This window comes from Schistocerca serialis, chromosome 5 (genome assembly GCF_023864345.2).
Source record: "Schistocerca serialis cubense isolate TAMUIC-IGC-003099 chromosome 5, iqSchSeri2.2, whole genome shotgun sequence".
Classification (NCBI taxonomy): Eukaryota; Metazoa; Arthropoda; class Insecta; order Orthoptera; family Acrididae; genus Schistocerca; species Schistocerca serialis.
This window is the reverse complement of record NC_064642.1, coordinates 182,277,613-182,295,803: the sequence shown is the minus strand read 5'-3', so window position 1 is coordinate 182,295,803 and position 18,191 is coordinate 182,277,613. Positions and strand designations below refer to the sequence as shown.

Here is an 18,191-nt window from a genome sequence, read left to right as displayed (position 1 = left end):
CAGGGAAACCCAAGGAGCAGTGAGAGAAATCCAAAAAGAAGATCCCCAAGACCAAGGGAATTGTATGGCACCCACACCACCACTACCTACAAGCTCTGCATCTGCAGATGAGGTGGAGATCCTGGCGTCCGCTGAAGACCTAGATCTTGTCGGAGCCTCATACACAATGGATATAGACTGCTCCGGCAAAAAGTCGGTGGCAGCAGGTGACCCTGAGGCGTAAACTGCCCCATTGAGTATTCCATGCCTTCCCAGTCTCACGATGACGCAATCCTCCAGTGGAATTGTGGAGGTTTTTTCCACCGCCTAACTGAGCTACAGCAACTGTTAAGCTTTACACCTGCTTTCTGCATTGCCCTCCAGGAAACCTGGTTCCTGGCAATGCGGACCCTTGCCCTCTGCGGCTGTATGGGATACTACAGGAAAAATAGTGCCTATAATCAAGTGTCAGGTGAAGTTTGCGTTTATGTCCTAATCTCGGTCTTTAGGAAACTGTGCCCCTTCAAACATCTCTTGAAGCTGTGCCTGTCAGAATAAGGCCGACGCAGGAAATAACTGTCTGCAATGTATATCTTCCTCCAGATGGTGCAGTATCCCTGAATGTATTAACTCCACTTATTGATCAACTCCCTAAACCTTTCTTACTTTTGGGAGATTTTAATGCCTATAACCCCTTTTGGGGTGGCACCATGCTTACTGGCCAAGGCAGAGATGGCGAAACTTTACTGCCTCAGTTCGACCTCTGCTCCTTAAATACTATAGCTGCCACACATTTAAGGGTGGCTCATGGTAATTACTCGGCCACTGATTTATCAATCTGCAGCTGTCACCGTTGAATCTCCCCCACATGGTAACATCTATGTGATGGTTGAGCAGGTGACTACAACAATCGTTTCTGTGACAGAAAACTTAGGGTGCCCCCGGCGAAAGGCAGTCCCTTGGTGGTCGCCGGAAGTCGCTGAACCAATTAAGGAGCGTTGGCGAGCTCTACAGCGGCATAAGCGGTACCCTTCCCTGGAGCACCACGGTTTCCAGTTTTCGGCCGCAAATTCGTGTGTTATGCACTTTTGTCGACGTCGTATCGTTGATCCAGAAACAGAACTTTACGTTACTGATGATTCACTCGCTGTAGTGGAGACATATTTCTTAGGACTGATTTTCGACGCCCGATTGACGTGGCTTCCTCACCTTCGTCAGCTTAAGCGGAAGTGCTGGCAGCATCTCAATGCCCTCCGCTGCCTGAGCAACATCAACTGGGGTGCAGACTGCTCTAAGCTGCTGCAGCTCTACAGAGCTCTTGTTCAGTCCCGCTTTGACTATGGGAGTCAGCTTTATGGTTCGGCGGCGACCTCAGCGTTGCACTTACTCGACCCAGTGCAACACTGTAGCGTTCGCCTAGCGATAGGAGCTTTTAGGACGAGTCCAGTGACCAGCGTTCTTGTGGAGGCCGGAGTCCCTCCATTGCAGGTTAGCCGTGCACAATTGCTGGCGAGTTACGTTGCACACGTTCGTAGTTCTCCTGCGCATCCGAATCCCCGTCTCCTTTCCTCACCCACGGCGGTTCATCTCCCGCATCAGTGGCCCTGGTCAGGGCTTACAATTGCAGTTAGCGTCCAGTCTCTTCTTTCCGAACTGGACTCCTTGCCTTTACCACCTATGCTTGAGGTCCATTCACGTACACCTCCATGGCGTGCACCTAGGCCGCGGCTACGCCTGGACCTTCCCAATGGCCCTAAGTACTCAGTTAACCCCGCGGCTATCCGCTGCCACTTCCTCTCGATTCCTGACATGTACCGAGGCCATGAAGTAGTTTACACCGACGGCGTCACGGCTGATGCGCACGTCGGCTTCGCGTATGTCCATGGAGGACATATTGAACTGCATTCCTTGCCCCATGGCTGCAGTGTTTTCACTGCTGAGCTGGTGGCTATATATTGTGCTCTTGAGCACATCCGTTCATGCCCTGAGGAGTCATTTCTTATGTGTACTGACTCCTTGAGCAGCCTACAAGCTATCGACCAGTGCTACCCTCGTCATCCTTTGGTGTGGACCATCCAGGAGTCCATCTATGCCCTGGAACGATCCAGTCGTTCAATGGTGTTTGTCAGGACCCCAGGTCACGTTGGAATCCCAGACAACGAACTTGCCGACAGGCTGGCCAAGCAGGCCGGGAAAACTCATATGGAGATCGGCTTCTTTGCAACTGACCTGCGTTCAGTACTACGCCGCAAGTTTTTGGGGCTTTGGGAGACGAAATGGCATTACCTCAGCACGCACAACAAACTGCGTGTCATTAAGGAGACTACGAATGTGTGGCAGTCCTCCATGCGGGCCTCTCGCAGGGGCTCTGTGATTCTCTGCCGGCTCCGCATTGGCCACGCTTGGGTGATACACGGCTACCTCCTGCGCCGTGATGACGCACCTCAGTGTCGGTGCGACGCCTGGCTGACAGTGGCCCTTATCTTGGTGAGCTGTCCTTTGGCTGTCCTGCGACGGACTCTTCAGTTACTTGACTCGTTGCCATTAAATTTAGGTGACAACGCCTCACCGGCTAATTTAGTTTTACGTTTTATACGTGTCGGTGGGTTTTATCATTCTATATTAGTTTTAGCGCATGTCCTTTGTCCCTTTGTGATCTCCACTCTAATGCTTTTAGGGTGGATGTTTTAATGTGTCGCAGAGTGGCTGACTATTCCTTTTTATTCTCGTGGTCGGTCAGCCACGATCATCTGCTCTCTTGTTTTTACCCCTTCTACCTGTTTCTTGCTTCTCTCTGTGGTTTTCTTTTCCTGTTTTGTCCATGGTACTGGTGGTTGTCCTCCTCAAGTTCTTCTGGTTCTTCCTTTCTCCTGTTATTGTGTTGTACATCTCGTTTCTTTTCTTCTTTCCCTTGTGTAATTATTTTACCTTTAAACCAACAAATCTGATATAAAATTCATCACTCTTCATTGGATCTCCTTTATCTCTTTTATTAATCAAGTCTGGCGATGATCCGAAAATCGGTGCAATATTAATGAAATAGTTGAACAATTTCTTTGGTGAATGAATTATATTTGCACAAAACTCGTCCAGAGTATCCCATCACTGATTGTTCTTTTCCTACAATTTGTTTTATGTGGTATTCCACTTTCCATTGCTCCATGTAGTTACATCTAGGTAGTCGATTCTTGCTAATTCTGTCATTAGACAATTAGACCATTAATTTCTTTTTTAACGTTTTTGGACTGTATACTCTTGTTTTGATATCTGATGATTCCCACATTGAACAGTCAAACCTTTGTTGAATCGAACTCTCAGCTATTCAAACTTTTGTAAGGTCCCTTGAACTTTGAATTATTGGGAGTCGACAGAATTCCACTGTTGTTATTGTTTCGAATGATTTAGTGTCAATAGTGTAATCAAATAGTAATGAATATCTTCATCTGTTTATGGATAATGTGTTACATGGGTTTACATTCAGGTCAGGTGCGTGTTCCTATAGATTTTCCTGCATATTACTACAGTCTTCTGGAGTTCCAACTTTTCTCTAGTCAACTGCGGTATCTGCAAACATCCCCTTGGAGCTTCCAGCATTATCCACAAGATCATTTACGTATATTATAAATAGTACCAGCCCCGAATAGTCCCTTGGAAACTACCGCAATTACTTTTACATCAGTCAGTTGTATATCGTTACGAACAATCTGTTTTCCTGTGAACAGAGTAAAGCATTGACTAGCAAATTTGGGAACAGACGTCGAAATCTAGTGTTCAATAAACTGAAAGAAAAAGCTGTGTAAATAAACAAGAAAGAAATAAAACTGTAAGTAAATAAATTATTACTTAGCACACACAGAAAACTGACAGAGACAAATTAAAAAACCGATAGATTCGTTATCTTCTTAGGTGAAAGAGGAAATTGTTGAAGGAAACAAGACTTAACATGAGTTTTGCGTGGCAGATAGAATGGGCATGCAAATCCAGGTGGGAGCAGGAATAAATAAATGAATTAATAGTTGGATGGATGGACAGGAATAGATGAACGCATTATGACGTAATCCACAGTGTCTCAATATTGGTCAGAGAGGATACAGTGACGGTGAGTATGTCTGTTTGTTACATTCTGACTGTTTCGATAAATTCATTGAACATGCACCAAATTTCTTTCTATCTCAAAATTCTTTATATGTAATATATTACCTTGTTTGTTTCAGTGTGTCCTGGATCGTGTGTCGCAATGGCCTTTCAATGCGTTCACGTTGGATACTGTCACTGGTGGTCAGTATTAGTCATGATTACGAATACTTTTCTTACATCTATTGCTTATTATGTTTGTAATTTAGTTCATGTACAGATACTTGAGAAATCGAAATACCAGAATTGGCATCTGATTAATTTTTTTCTGTTGTCAAATAATATAAGTATACAAATCGTATAATGTTTTGAGAGAAAATTCTCATCCTCTATTATGGAGTGACCTGTAAGTAATCATCAGGGCTACTATTTGGACTGAGGTCTCTCATGTGAAATGAAATGAACCAGATGTTCTTGATGAATTCTTATCGGGTGACTGGGTCAGCATCTTTTTTAGGGGGGGTTGCCAACTTACACTACCTTCAGCACCATAAACCGTAATTTGATTTCTTCTTATACTCTGCTTGCAATTTCTTTGTTAGTGACTAGTACGTCCCCTCCCCTTCCATTCTCCCTCCACACATGTGTAATTTTATACGGTTTAACACAGAGGAAAGTGGGTAGAAACGGCGTTGCGTGTGAAGACAAGGTAAATTGGCTGCTGTCCAAAAACAGCTGGAAGCTGCATTGGCCGCTTTTGGCGGCCATAATACTACTGCCCTAATCTGCAGTGACTTGAGGCATCAGTGACAAAAATTGTGACAGCCTGGAGCCCCGATGTTTCTCATCTTCCGATGCACATCATTTCACCGGTTTGCCCCACTCAAGGATGATTCGCTGGCAGTGGTGGGTTTGTGTATCTATAGCTGACAGTTGACAGTGGTTACTGGTGGTGCAGTTGTCCCTTTACACCTTAGCAACAGATACGAGGTTCTGCCTAATGTCGATAACACATGTCAGCGAACACTGGATAACTCGTCTGTTGGACCAGTGCTAAGTTTTGCTGCCAAATCGAGACAAACACAGTGGGTGTGTATGTTGATCAGAAAGAACGCCTATGTGCATTTGTTAAGAGGCCTCATCCAATATCTGGCGGAGGTTCGTGCCAGCGGCTATTGAACTTCGCCCGAGTAACTGGTTGCAGACTATAGCTGAAGTCAGCATGGCTTTTGGGTACGCAGTCGTAGTCCACTGGCTGAGAACCCACAGGCAAGAGTGCCCAGGTGGATAGCGTATGCACAGAATGCGTGTGATAGGGGAACTTTGTGAGTAGCCTACCCAACCTGCGCCTGCCCTGTGTGGGCGTCCAGCAGTGCTCGCACCGTATGGAACAACATTGGAACAACATACTTTAGATGGTTGGCTCAATTGGTGAAGACAGCTAGCATGGTAGAAGCATGTTGACTGTTTTTGCTGCTTCGTACCCAGAATTGATCACGATCCTCTCGATTGCAACTGATTAAAAGGTCTAAATCAGACATTTAGACAATTCTGTGTCAATCTCGGCTGCAAACTTCTCAGTCTGGGTTGTCAGATGGACAATTGTAGGGCACATAAATATATGCTATTAGTAAACAGTCCAGACGACGAGGAGGAGGGGGGGGGGGGGACAAAATCCCCTGCGCCCAAACATCATAGGAGGCCAAAGTGTCTCAAGGGTTCGGATCCAGAGTGCTCAGTCGGCAAATATCGGAATACTATTTAAAATAAATTTTGTACAATATAATAAATAAAAGAACATTGCCCCAGCACCAGTAAAGCCAGTCTAGGTCCTGCTTCAATTCTTCACTTTTATTATTCTTACAGTTCAATTGCCTACAATTCTATTTCGTGTTTAATCTTGAATGCACTATATTTTCTTTAGACAGCGTATGCTGAAACCACCTGGTGATGGAGTCGAAAATGTGCTTTCTTTAAATGTTGTTGGAAATATTGCCGAAACATGTCCCCAAAAAACGTACACGGCAACAGCTGTGAATCGTCGTTTTAATTTCGTAGGCCTGCCAACAACATTCAAAGATAAGGCACTTCTGATTCCATCACAACGTGATTTTACATGAAATACACAGAAAATATGTTGCTTTATAGAGCAAAATAAAATGTATGTATTTGATATACCTATTTGTATTTAGTTGTCCTGGAAGAATCGTAAAAATGAAGAAATGAAATGTGAAAGGGGTAAATTGACCATGCCGATACTCGGGAAGTAAAGAAGTAATGTTATTCTTTTGTTCGTCCCTAGAATGGTCAACTTACATGGCACCTCTCATGTTACATGATGTGACATTATTTCTTGGTCGAAGAGGCTTGGCGTTCAGAGATTCATCTCAGAAAATTGGAAATGCAAATAATGGAAATTTCCTCCGAATATTAGAGCTCTTGAATCACTATTATCCAGTTATTGCAAAACATATTAGCAAGGGCAGATACGGACAAGCTAGAAAGCGTTTAAAAGTGCATATCTTTAAGTGACACCCAGAAAGAATTTATTTCTAGCTCTACCCATGTCAGGTGTGCCACCATGATGCAGAGAGAAAATGAGAAATACTACACAGTTATTGTTGATGCAACTACTGATTCGATTATGTTGAAGAGACAATATTCACCGTGGTTTAAATTTTCTTCAATAAGGAAATTAATAAATATGAAATAAAGGAATGGTCTTCGGGATTTGTTAAAAGCATTCACAAAACTGGAGTTGCTGTTGCACATTTAATTCAACCAATAGTTGTGAAACACTCGATTCCTATCAGTGAACGTTGCGGACAAGGTTGTAATCACGGAAGTAATATTAGAGGATCTTATAGGGGTGCTTACACACGTTTTCTTCAGTGGAATCCTCTTGCAAATTTTTCTCTGTATGCTTGTTGTAGTCTTACGTAAGTACATGCACCTGAGAGTTGTCATCTACGTCTACATTCATAATTTGCCAACCATTGCAAAGGGCACGGCAAAGGGTACGTCCCATTTTACCTGCTTTTGCTTTGCTACCATTAATTTTAGTTCCTGTCACATTCGCTAGGGACTGGGCGCTTAACTTAGGTGCCACTAACAGTCTGTACACTCGACCAGAATTTCAGCACCTCTTTATCTGCAGTCCTATGCTTTTTTTTTAAGTATATTATTCAGTAGTCTCTATTTCTATAGAAGTTTCTTACTGTATACTGTGGAGGGTCCCTCCTGTTATGAACTGTTCTACTGCGTACAAATCTGTCCAGTGCATGGTCAATCATTATTTTAATCTTGAGCCAAAGTTCCTCTGCATGCTCCCGCCTTGCGCTGAAAGTTTCAAGTTCCTTATTGATTTATGACACTACTGATTTTTTAATACAATTTAGTGAACCTCTGTATCTTTCTTCTTGATTTAGTTGCCCTTTTTGCTTTGATAATCAATGTTGCCACAGCCAAATCAGTATCACTTACACCAGTTTCGATCCAGACATCCTCAAAGAGGTCACGTCTTTTTGTTGCCATAAGATCCAATGTATTTCCATCATCAGTGGGGTTTCGAACTATCTGTTCTTCATAGATTTCAGAGAAGGCATGAGTAATGTTTCACGGGACGTCCTGTGACTCACCACTAAGAAAACTGTACTTTTCCCAGTTGATCGTTGGATGATTAAAGTCTCCACTGATATTACACTATGGTCGAGGAACTTAGGTATAAACGAAATGCAGTTTCCTCCTAAAGTTTTCGGTTATATCAGGATATGAGCCTGGTGGACGATAGGAGGACCCAATACCAGTTTATGCCTACCCTTGTTACTGAGTCTTGCCCAAACTAAAATTCACCGAGATAGAAATTTGAGCTGCATGTGAGATACATGCAGCTCAAATTTCTATCTCGGTGAATTTTAGTTTCTCGTCTACTGCAACAGATACACCGCCTCCATTTCCCAGTAGCCTATCCTTTCGCTATACAGTTAAATTTCCCCTAAAAGTCTCACTACTATTAATTTCAGGTTCCAACCAGCTTTATATCCGTAGTATTATCTGAGCTTCACTGCTTTTCACGAGCGCTTCAAACTCTGGCATTTTCTTGCGAATGCTTTGGCAGTTAACCACTAGGATCTTAATATTCTCACCTGTAGGAGGCATTTATTTCGATCTAACACTGATACTTCTGGGTTTCCTACAGCTATCGTTGTCTGGATTGGATGGAGAGTCGCCTGATATATTAAAAAACCTTGTGCGTACCCCATACATAGTCAGCTACCTGAGTAGCAGCCTCTGATTTGTAGTGCACATCTGACCCATTTGAGGGGATCCTACAGTTTTCAACACTATGCCGCAAGTCAAGGAAGTCGCACCGTAGCTTGTCACAGAACTTTCGAAGTCTGTGGTTCAGTTCTGCAGACAAAGCAGCAAATGGTGAGCTTCGTTGAGACTCTGTGCACAAGGCTGGTCTTCTCAACCTTCTCCACCGGTCGCTGGAATGATCCAAGTCTAACCTCAAAGACTAGACGACAGGCATCATTTATTTCAATGTGCGCCACAGTTTGCATTGCTGGCTGCCGGAATAGGCTCTTCAACACACTGAATGAGGCCCCCAGGCAAACACACTGAGTGTGCCTGGCGTCCATTCCTGTCCCTTGTTGTCATTTCACTAAGGGTTACAATATTCGGCGTACGTTTGAACTTCCGACAATTAATAGACCCCTGTCCTATTGCGTTTGTCTCATCTTGACATCTGACAAAACAAGCTTCCCGAAAACTGGTGAAGTGAGTTCCACTGGCTCGGTTTCACGGAAACACAGCACCTAGAACTTGTTGGTTAGGGCGATCGGTATAACACCCTGGTTCCAGTCCACATTACAAGACCCCTAGATCTACCATTAAAGCACTGCTCGCAGTCAAATGGACGACTATTGACAAATCCCGTACTTCCTACAGAGGGGACAGGATCAACAGGAAAGAATAGTACTTGAGGAGCCTTTAGTACTGGCAACACAGTTACATGACTCTTGGGAGCTCTTCCAACACACTGATTTGCAGTAGCTGCCAATCGTTTAGCAATAGTCATGAACATGATCCCGTGTACGGGAATAGCACTCGCCGTGGCGCTGCATTGCTGCATTTTGTCTGGTGCAAAGTATTACAGAACAGTGAACAAATAACTATAAACTAAGCCTGCTGATTGTCTTTGATATCTGTCGAGCTAAAAAATTACTTATTCCATGTAAGAATTGCAGCAAATACACAAAATGAGATTTCTATTAGGGCAATAGAAGAACCTGTGGTAAAAATTACGAATTTCCTAAAACTTTTTGAGGTTAGTTATAGTTACTAACAAATAAAAAAATACGGTTAGTTTACGATAAACGTGGATAGTATATGTTCCTCTTTACGGAAAGACTAGATGTAACACAATATGTTAAGAGTATCTGCTGCAGTTACTAAATCACAAACGCCGATTTACAACAGATTAAATTGTTGTTGTTGTTGTTGTGGTCTTCAGTCCTGAGACTGGTTTGATGCAGCTCTCCATGCTACTCTATCCTGTGCAAGCTTTTTCATCTCCCAGTACCTACTGCAACCTACATCCTTCTGAATCTGCTTAGTGTATTCATCTCTTGGTCTCCCTCTACGATTTTTACCCTCCACGCTGCCCGGAAAATAGTAACTTCTGAAAATTTTCGACAGTGCACGCTTATTTGCGTTGATATACAATGAAATTCGGGGTGATCTACTCTTTAGCAGTAACTTTGTATCAAAACGCTTACTTGCTACGAAATACCTTATTAAAAAATACTCGTACCAGTAACTTTGGGAAATATAGTTTTGCAAGTGTCCAACAATTCTCGAAAATTACCAGTTTCTTACGAAATTATACAATGAAATTAGAGGACGATTGTTTAGAACGAGAATAGGGCTACTGTTACCAAAAATTTGAAAAGAGTAAAAATAAGTGTGAGCCTACAATTGACGATAACGGTAAGAGTTTATCGCGGCACTCGCGAATATTCGTAATTTCATAATATATCACACTACAAACGAGTATTGATAAAATTAGTGACAGATTACCAGTATGCAGAAGCGGCGTGAACAGTAAAATATGCGAACCTAGAACTTCAAATCGGCACACAAAACTTGCACACGCGGTCGCACATAAAGGAAAATTCCGAAGTTAGCCTTTAGATATAAATAAACGTTCAGATTGTACGGATTTTTTACTTAGCTGTTTCTGTTGACTTGCCGAAGAGGTACACTGCAGCGTGAGCTTATCTCAGTCAAAAACTAGAAAAATGTGCAGACATCAACAAAGCACGTCTTCTGCCTGTTGCAGCAGACATTCATGAAACAGATACTTTTCCGGAGTGATTCAACTGCTTCACAACCTTTTCAGTTGCATCCCATAACTGTAGGAAATTCTTAAACAGTGTATGGGAAGTCCTTCCCGTTGGACTGCTCGGGCTCACGATGCACGGCCAGTTGCAGCTCACATGGGTAACTGTTGATACTGTCAATAAGTTAAATTTGTTAACTGAAACACTTTCTGTGATACGGGGTTGTTATGGATTATGTGACGTCTTTCAGGTGTTTAATCATGGCAACAATTTTGCTACAGCTGTTGTATCAATTGACAGCATAAGCAAATTATTACAAGCTCCTGATTTTGAGGTAGGACACTTACAGAGCTTATCGAATGACTTAAAATACCTGCGAGAATGTTGGGACACCACCTTCTTCAAGCTAAAGTTGTTGCCAGTGTAAGTAATATCTACCTAAATTTCGGGAGATGTGAGCAGAAGAGGAAATTATTTCATAGTGAAACTAGAAATGAAATGACAGATATGAATTCAAGAAATTTATTCAAGAAAAATGGCTTCAGATAAACTGTACGTCAACGACGGCTCTCAGATTTGGGGCCCTGGACAAATGAATAAATTTGGTTAGGGAACTGCACTATGTGATCAAAAGTATCCAGACACCCCTAAAAACATACGTTTTTCATATTAGGTGCATTGTGCTGCCATCTACTGCCAGGTACTCCATATCAGCGACCTCAGTAGTCATTAAACATCGTGAGAGAGCAGAACGGGGCGCTCCGCGGAACTCGAGGACTTCGAACGTGGTCAGATGTTTGGGTGTCACTTGTGTAATACGTCTGTAAGCGTGATTTCCACACTCCTAAACATCCCTAGGTCCACTGTTTCCAATGTGATAGTGAAGAGGAAACGTGAAGGGACACGTATGCGCAAAAGCGTACACGCCGACCTCGTCTGTTGACTGATTGCCGACAGTTGAAGAGGGTCGTAATGTGTAATACTCAGACATCTATCCAAACCATTACACTGGAATCCCAAACTGCATCAGGATCCACTGCAAGTGGAGATAGTAAAACTTGGATTTCATGGTCGAGCAGATGCTCATAAGCCACACATCACGCTGGTAAATGCCATACGACGCCACGCGTGGTGTAATGAGTATAAATATTGGCCGATTGAACAATGGAATAACGTTGTGTGCGGTGACGAATCACGTTACACAATGTGGCGATCCGATGGGAGGGTGTGGGTATTGCGAATGCCCAGTGAACGACATCTACCAGCGCGTGTAGTGCCAACAATAAAATTCGGAGGCGGCGGTGTGATGGTGTGGTAGTGTTTTTCATGGATGGGGCTTGCACCCCTTGTTTTGCGCGGCACTGTTCACAGCACAGGCCAACATTGATGTTTGAAGCACCTTCTTTCTTTCCACTGTTGAGGAATTCGGGTATGGCGATTACATCTTTCAACACGATCGAGCACCTGTTCATAATGAACGGCCTATGGCAGAGTGGTTACACGACAATAACATCCCTATAATGGACAGGACTGCACAGAGTCCTGACGTGAATCCTATAGACCACCGACATCGATACCTCTCCTCAGTGCAGCACTCCGTGAAGAATGGTCTGCCATTCCCTAAGAAACCTTCCAGCACCTGATTGAACGTATGCCTGCGAGAGTGGAAGCTGTCATCAGTGCTAAATGTGGGCCAACACCATACTGAATTCCAGCATTACCGATGGAAGTCGCCACGAACTTGTAAGTCATTTTCAGCCAGGTGTCCGGATATTTTTGATAACATAGTGTAGATTTTGATGCTTTGATGCTGTGATTGAAACATTTGCTGAGCGAAAGGTTTGTAAATCCCCACTGGCATTGTTACAGGCAAGCAGGTTACAATAAGGTACCCGTTGCTCGATTCACTGCAGTTTACATGTGAGCGCGCTGATGTGTGTTTACTGAAATGTGCGGGCATGCCAGGAAACGACAGGGGGCAGAACATCCCATATCGCTTCGTTATTGGCACCAGACATTTCGTCAGTGTGGAGATCAGTGTACTTAGCCTTTTCTTTGAAAGTGAAGTGAAAGTAAATTTAATCAGTTTAAAAAATAAAATTAGATGGAGCGTACATACATTCACAATAATTCGTTACTGTGTAGCATCTGTAGGTCTCAGTCGATCTAACAACCATTTCCCTAACTGCGGTGGTTTTAGGTTTCTGGTAACTGTCTTCCTCACTACTTTTGAAACAAATATTTATCATTTTTCTTTCAGTCTCCTACTCCTTGAGGCGTCATGGCGTAACTATTCTTTCTCAGTACACTTAACCTTTTCACAGTCATTCATGATTCATCCGATTGTTGTATTAGTTCTTTCAAACCTGCAATAGGAGAATGGAGCAATGGTTTACGACTGTTTCTTGTTCTGCTGAATTCTATATTTATTTATAAGAGAACATTATTGGATGCACTTAGAGAGAAAGCGAGAAAGTTGGATTGTCAAGTTATAAGAAAAAACCAAGATCGTAACTGACAGAGGGAGTCACTACCATCTATTGATTTACTGTCATAATATGAAGAAGTTGATCTTTTTGTCTATGTGGATTCTGTGGTTCAGAGAGAGTGTGGCTTCACACAGAACCGGCTGTTGTGGCCGAGCGGTTCTAGGCGCTCCAGTCGGGAACCGCACTGCTACTACGGTCGCAGGTTCGAAGCCTGCCTCGGGCATGGATGTGTGTGATGTCCTTAGGATAGTTAGGTTTAAGTAGTTCTAAGTCTAGAGGACTCATGACCTCAGAGTCCCATAGTGGTCAGAGCCATTTGAACCATTTGAGCTTCACACAGAAAATACGACATGGAATTGTTCTGGGTAGGGATGCATCATCGAAGCTGACAGTGATTTGTAAAGACCAAGCCGTAACCAGACATACTAAATTAAAAGTGCTAAAATCTCTGGTGTTTCCAATCTCTCTTTATGGCGCTAACACTGACGATATACATACGATAGTATGTAGTGGTGAGAGAGAGAGAGAGAGAGAGAGAGAGAGAGAGAGAGAGAGAGAGGGGGGGGGGGGGGGCGGCTAGATTTTGCGGTATGGTATGTTTTTAATATTTTGAAAGACGAATGGCGTCTTGTAAGAAGCCATAAACCTATTTCAGATCCGACCTTGTTGAAACCTGTGTAATGCTAAGTTATATATATATATATATATATTTTGAAAGAAAAGTACCTAAATGTACAATTTTTTTCCTTGAGAGCTTAGGGGCAGGGCCGCGGCCTCCCTCCCTCCCTCAAGCATCTGTGCCCTTCCTGAAGCATGGACAAAAAGTGAAGGGGTCCGCAAAAGAATTGATGCTTTCGAGATATGAACATACAGGAGGTTGCTCAAAATATCAGGGATGGACGAACGGACCAACAAATCAGTACTTCAAGAACTCAGGGCGGAGAGCAGGTTGTCCAGTATATGATTATCCTAGGCAAGGTCAAAGGGAAAAGATTGCAGGGAAGACCACCGAGATGATGGATAGACTAGATAAAGGAGAACACACTCCAAACATGAGGCCAGCTACTTTGCGATGCAGAAGACGGGGAAAAATGGAGACACAGACTGTTAAGAGGATTGTGTGATAGGTCATCAACTTTCAACTATGAAAGACGGAGTGTTGATGATGATGGAAATAAAAGTCGTGTCATAATTACTGCATCTAGTTTTCTGAAATAATAGAGGGCATGAAATTAAACATGTTCTTAATAAATCATAGTAACGTTTTGTTTTAAACTTGTACTGGGATGAAGGAAGCTGGATGGACTTCATTGCAAAGCGACTGTGAAATTTAGAACACGATCTTAGCAACGGCGCATCACGCAAGTATGATGCAGACAGTTATAATTAAATCTAACGAAAATTGCAAATATATTTATAAAGATTATTTAAATTTGTAGGTACCGCAGTCTAGCAATCTAGTTTAATTCCGACTCGAAATTTGTGTGGGAATCAGAAATGTGAATGTAGAAAATGTGCTCGAAAAAAAAAGTTATGTACTAGGGATAGGGAATTTAACTTTGTGTCAATTCTTTAGTTAGGAAGCCTGTCTTTCTGCACTTTCATATAGCCGGCCGCGGTGGTCTTGCGGTTCTAGGCGCTGCAGTCCGGAACCGCGGGACTGCTACGGTCGCAGGTTCGAATCCTGCCTCGGGCATGGATGTGTGTGATGTCCTTAGGTTGGTTAGGTTTAACTAGTTCTAAGTTCTAGGGGACTGATGACCTAAGATGTTAAGTCCCATAGTGCTCAGAGCCATTTGAACCATTTTTTGCACTTTCATATCTGAAACTAAGGAAACAAATTTCACAGAAGATATTCTGTAACTCATAATATCAAACTAACTTCGGTAGTTCATTGTTTTGCTGATAAGAATAACAGCTGAAACAAAAGCATCTAAAATCTGATTGATGAGGACTCTGCGTCCGAACACTACACATGATTTCTTCATAGGCATTTTCTTTCTAAATATAGTAAAATGCAGTCACATGTCACAGTCTGTATGGGTATTTTTTATGACTCCACCACTCTCCGAATTGTGTTATGTTTAAATCATGTCAAACCTCCTTTAAAGTATCTGCTATATTTTGAGATGGGGCTTCTGCCCCGGGTCCATTTCTGGCTCCCAGCAGCCCTGTTAGTAAACTACTGGTTCCATAATTAGTATTGCGTATTATAATGGCCATATAGTATTAACAGCAGAAAACTGGCTGAAACAGGAAGTGAAATAGTAGCGAAATTATAAATTTGCATTGGCTTATACAGTGAGGTGGCTAAATTTTTCACCTCAGATTACTTTTAAGGTGTTAAAGAATTTTGGAATCTGCTCTCACCTACATGAACAGTAACCATGAAACAAACCGAAACGCGTTCTCACACCCTCATAAATGATAAAGGCATAAGCATCAACTTTGCTTTTCTGTAAGTGTAACTATGCTATTTTTTGCCGACAGAATAGCAGACACTGGTGAGACAAATACAGTGATATAACTATTGTTTAGGTCTAATAAGAACTCACTCAGTAAAAGAGTATTGAATATAAGGATTTGTGTGCCTTTGCTGCGGCCGTTGAATAGTTGCTGCCTCTCTCCACGGTAACTTCCAAGCCGGGTTAAGATGCAATGTCATCCTTGTATGTTAGACTTTACAAAGTTTTAAACTTGTTTCGTACGAAATGAAGTGTTGCATTGTAGGAAAGTTGTTGTAAAAAAGGAAAAATGTTTTTAACGTTCAATGTAGTATTCCTTGGTATTTTCATGAAGTATATTTTGTGTATTTGTTGAAGTTCGTTTTTTTTTCAGTTGAGTGCTAAATCTGTATCCTAAAGAAATATGGCTACAAACGGAAACTATAAAGTGATTATCGATAAACTTGAAGGGCCTGAAGATTGGGCAAAATGGAAATGGCATATCTCTATTGTACTCCGTTCATATGAACTGGAAGACATTATCAGTACGCGCGAACACGCGATGCTGCCTCGGGAACCAACAAGTGAACAGAAGGCAGCGTACGCAGAAAGGCAAAAGAATGACGCGAAAGCGGCAAGTTTGATAGCAAGTGCGCTAAGCAAACCAGTAGCTGAACTTGTACTGACGTGCAGAAACGCTAAAGAAATACGGGACGAACTACATGCGAGATCTGAACGTAGCACGCAACGCTTGAACATGTTAATTGAAACATTCTTCCGTGTCAAACGTGACGAAGCAGAAGATATTAGCTTACACGTTGCTAAGCTACAAAAGTTATTTGTAGATTTAAACGATGAATTAACGAAACATGAAGAGAATATGTTGTCTGAACGAATATTAAATGGTCGAATTTTATCTACGCTGGGAAAGGAATATGATAATTTTAAAGATCACTGAGAGACAATACCGGCTGAAAACCAGAATTTGAACTTACTTATTGAAAAACTTTGTGCTATTGAACTGCGTGAACGAAGTACAATGGATGTAACGGCACTGGTTGCGTATAACTGACGTAAAAACAAGATGTCAAAAGAGCGAGCAAAACAAAAATTTCCGTGTAACAAATGTAAACAACTAGGACACTGGGCAACGGAGTGTCCACAGAACCCTCGTGACTGCAATAACGAGCGGCAAGAAGAGAAGGTGAGTGAAAACGCTGTGTTTACTTCGTGTGCCATGGGTGCGTCTACTGTAAATTATATTGACGTAAATAAATGGCAGAACAGCTGCAGGTAACGGCTACAGTATAACATTCTCTTATAAAAGTGTTATGACTAAAAAAAAATCAGCGGCGACTTCGTCATGACAGGCTACGTGTAAAGTGGTCTGTACGTGTTGAATATGCGTGTTGTCAGACCAGAAAACAGTGATCAAGTAAATATAGCGACATCTGAAACACTGCAAATGTACCATGAAAGATTCGGTCATCAAAATAAGCAACACATTAAGAACATTTTGAAGAAACTTAACATCGGTGTAGAAGGTGAAACGTCCCCTTTTTGAAGAATTATACAAGACTGTGCTTTAACTGACACACAATATTTTTTTAGCGCAACGCAATCTGACTTTCAATAATCCCTACAAAAGAATGGCCCTGTCTAACATTAACCTAAACGTTTCACAAATCACTTACCTCACAAAAATCTTGGTTACTCGAACTACTGCAATACAGCAAGCGCCACTACTGCCAGCTAAATAAAAGATTCAAACTAAAGAAGGCACTAACTACTGATAGGCATAGTTAGCAAATGAAAGATTTTAATAGAGAACAAACACTGTATTTACCTTAATAGTCATATTATATATAGCAGTTCATGACAGTCTTACAAATTTCAAAACTCCGCCATCTCTCTCCCCACATCCATCACTGCTGGCGGCTCACCTCCAACTGCGCAACGCTACGCGCTGTTAACAGCCCAGCTGCCCAACACTACAATGGCAGACAACAATGCAAACTAGCCACAGACTGCACACAGCACAGCCAGTGATTTTCATACAGAGCGGTACGTGGCGTTACCAATAAGAAAACCGAAACAGCCTACTTACAAAGGTTATAATGATGAATTTTGGGACGGTTGCGTAGATGCATATAGTACCATTCAAACAACGAACAAACCGCTCCACAATTACTGGTGAACGAATTCACGCAGATGTCAATGGACCAATGAGTACAGAGTCGTTCAGAGGTGCTCCATATTATGTATGTTTTAAAGACGATTTCAGTAAATTTCGTCGAATTTTCTTTCTTAAGCGCAAACATGAAGTGTACGATATGCTTAAGCAGTTTTTAAATGAAGCACAAACCAGAGGACATGTTGTTAAACAATTTCGATGTGATGGAGGCAAGGAATTTAAAAACCACATGATTAAGAAATAACTCATGGATAAAGGAATACTTACTGATTTCTTCACCGTATACTCCTGAGCAAAACGGTGTGGCCGAACGTGAAAACAGAACAATTGTTGAAGCCGCACGTTCGACGCTAAACACAAGTAAGCTACCAAGAGGACTGTGAGCAGAAGCATGCAATACAGCAGTCTATATTTTAAATCGTACTGGAAGGTCTTCGGTTCCAGACAAATTTCCATATGAGCGGTGGTACAATCGATCAGTGGGAAAACTTGATCATCTCAGAATTTTTGGCACAGGTTGCTAAGTTCATATAAGCAAACACTTCCGTTCAAAATTTGATGACAAGGCTGTTTGTGGACAACTCGGTGGGTATGTCAATGACAAAGATGGCTTTAGGGTCTGGGTTCCTTCCAAAAGGAAAGTTGTCTTGAGTCATGATATAAA

General features: G+C 42.2%; 1 protein-coding gene across 3 annotated transcripts in view; it reads left to right on the top strand.

The window, feature by feature from the left end:
- LOC126482310 (cAMP-specific 3',5'-cyclic phosphodiesterase 4A-like) overlaps nucleotides 1-18,191 on the top strand; it is a 321,740-nt gene that overhangs the window by 35,138 nt on the left and 268,411 nt on the right. For all 3 annotated transcript variants that reach the window (XM_050106346.1, XM_050106344.1, XM_050106347.1), the window contains exon 2: nucleotides 4,194-4,257. In XM_050106346.1, coding sequence (XP_049962303.1) covers nucleotides 4,194-4,257 — 64 coding nt within the window. The remainder of the gene's footprint in view (nucleotides 1-4,193; nucleotides 4,258-18,191) is intronic.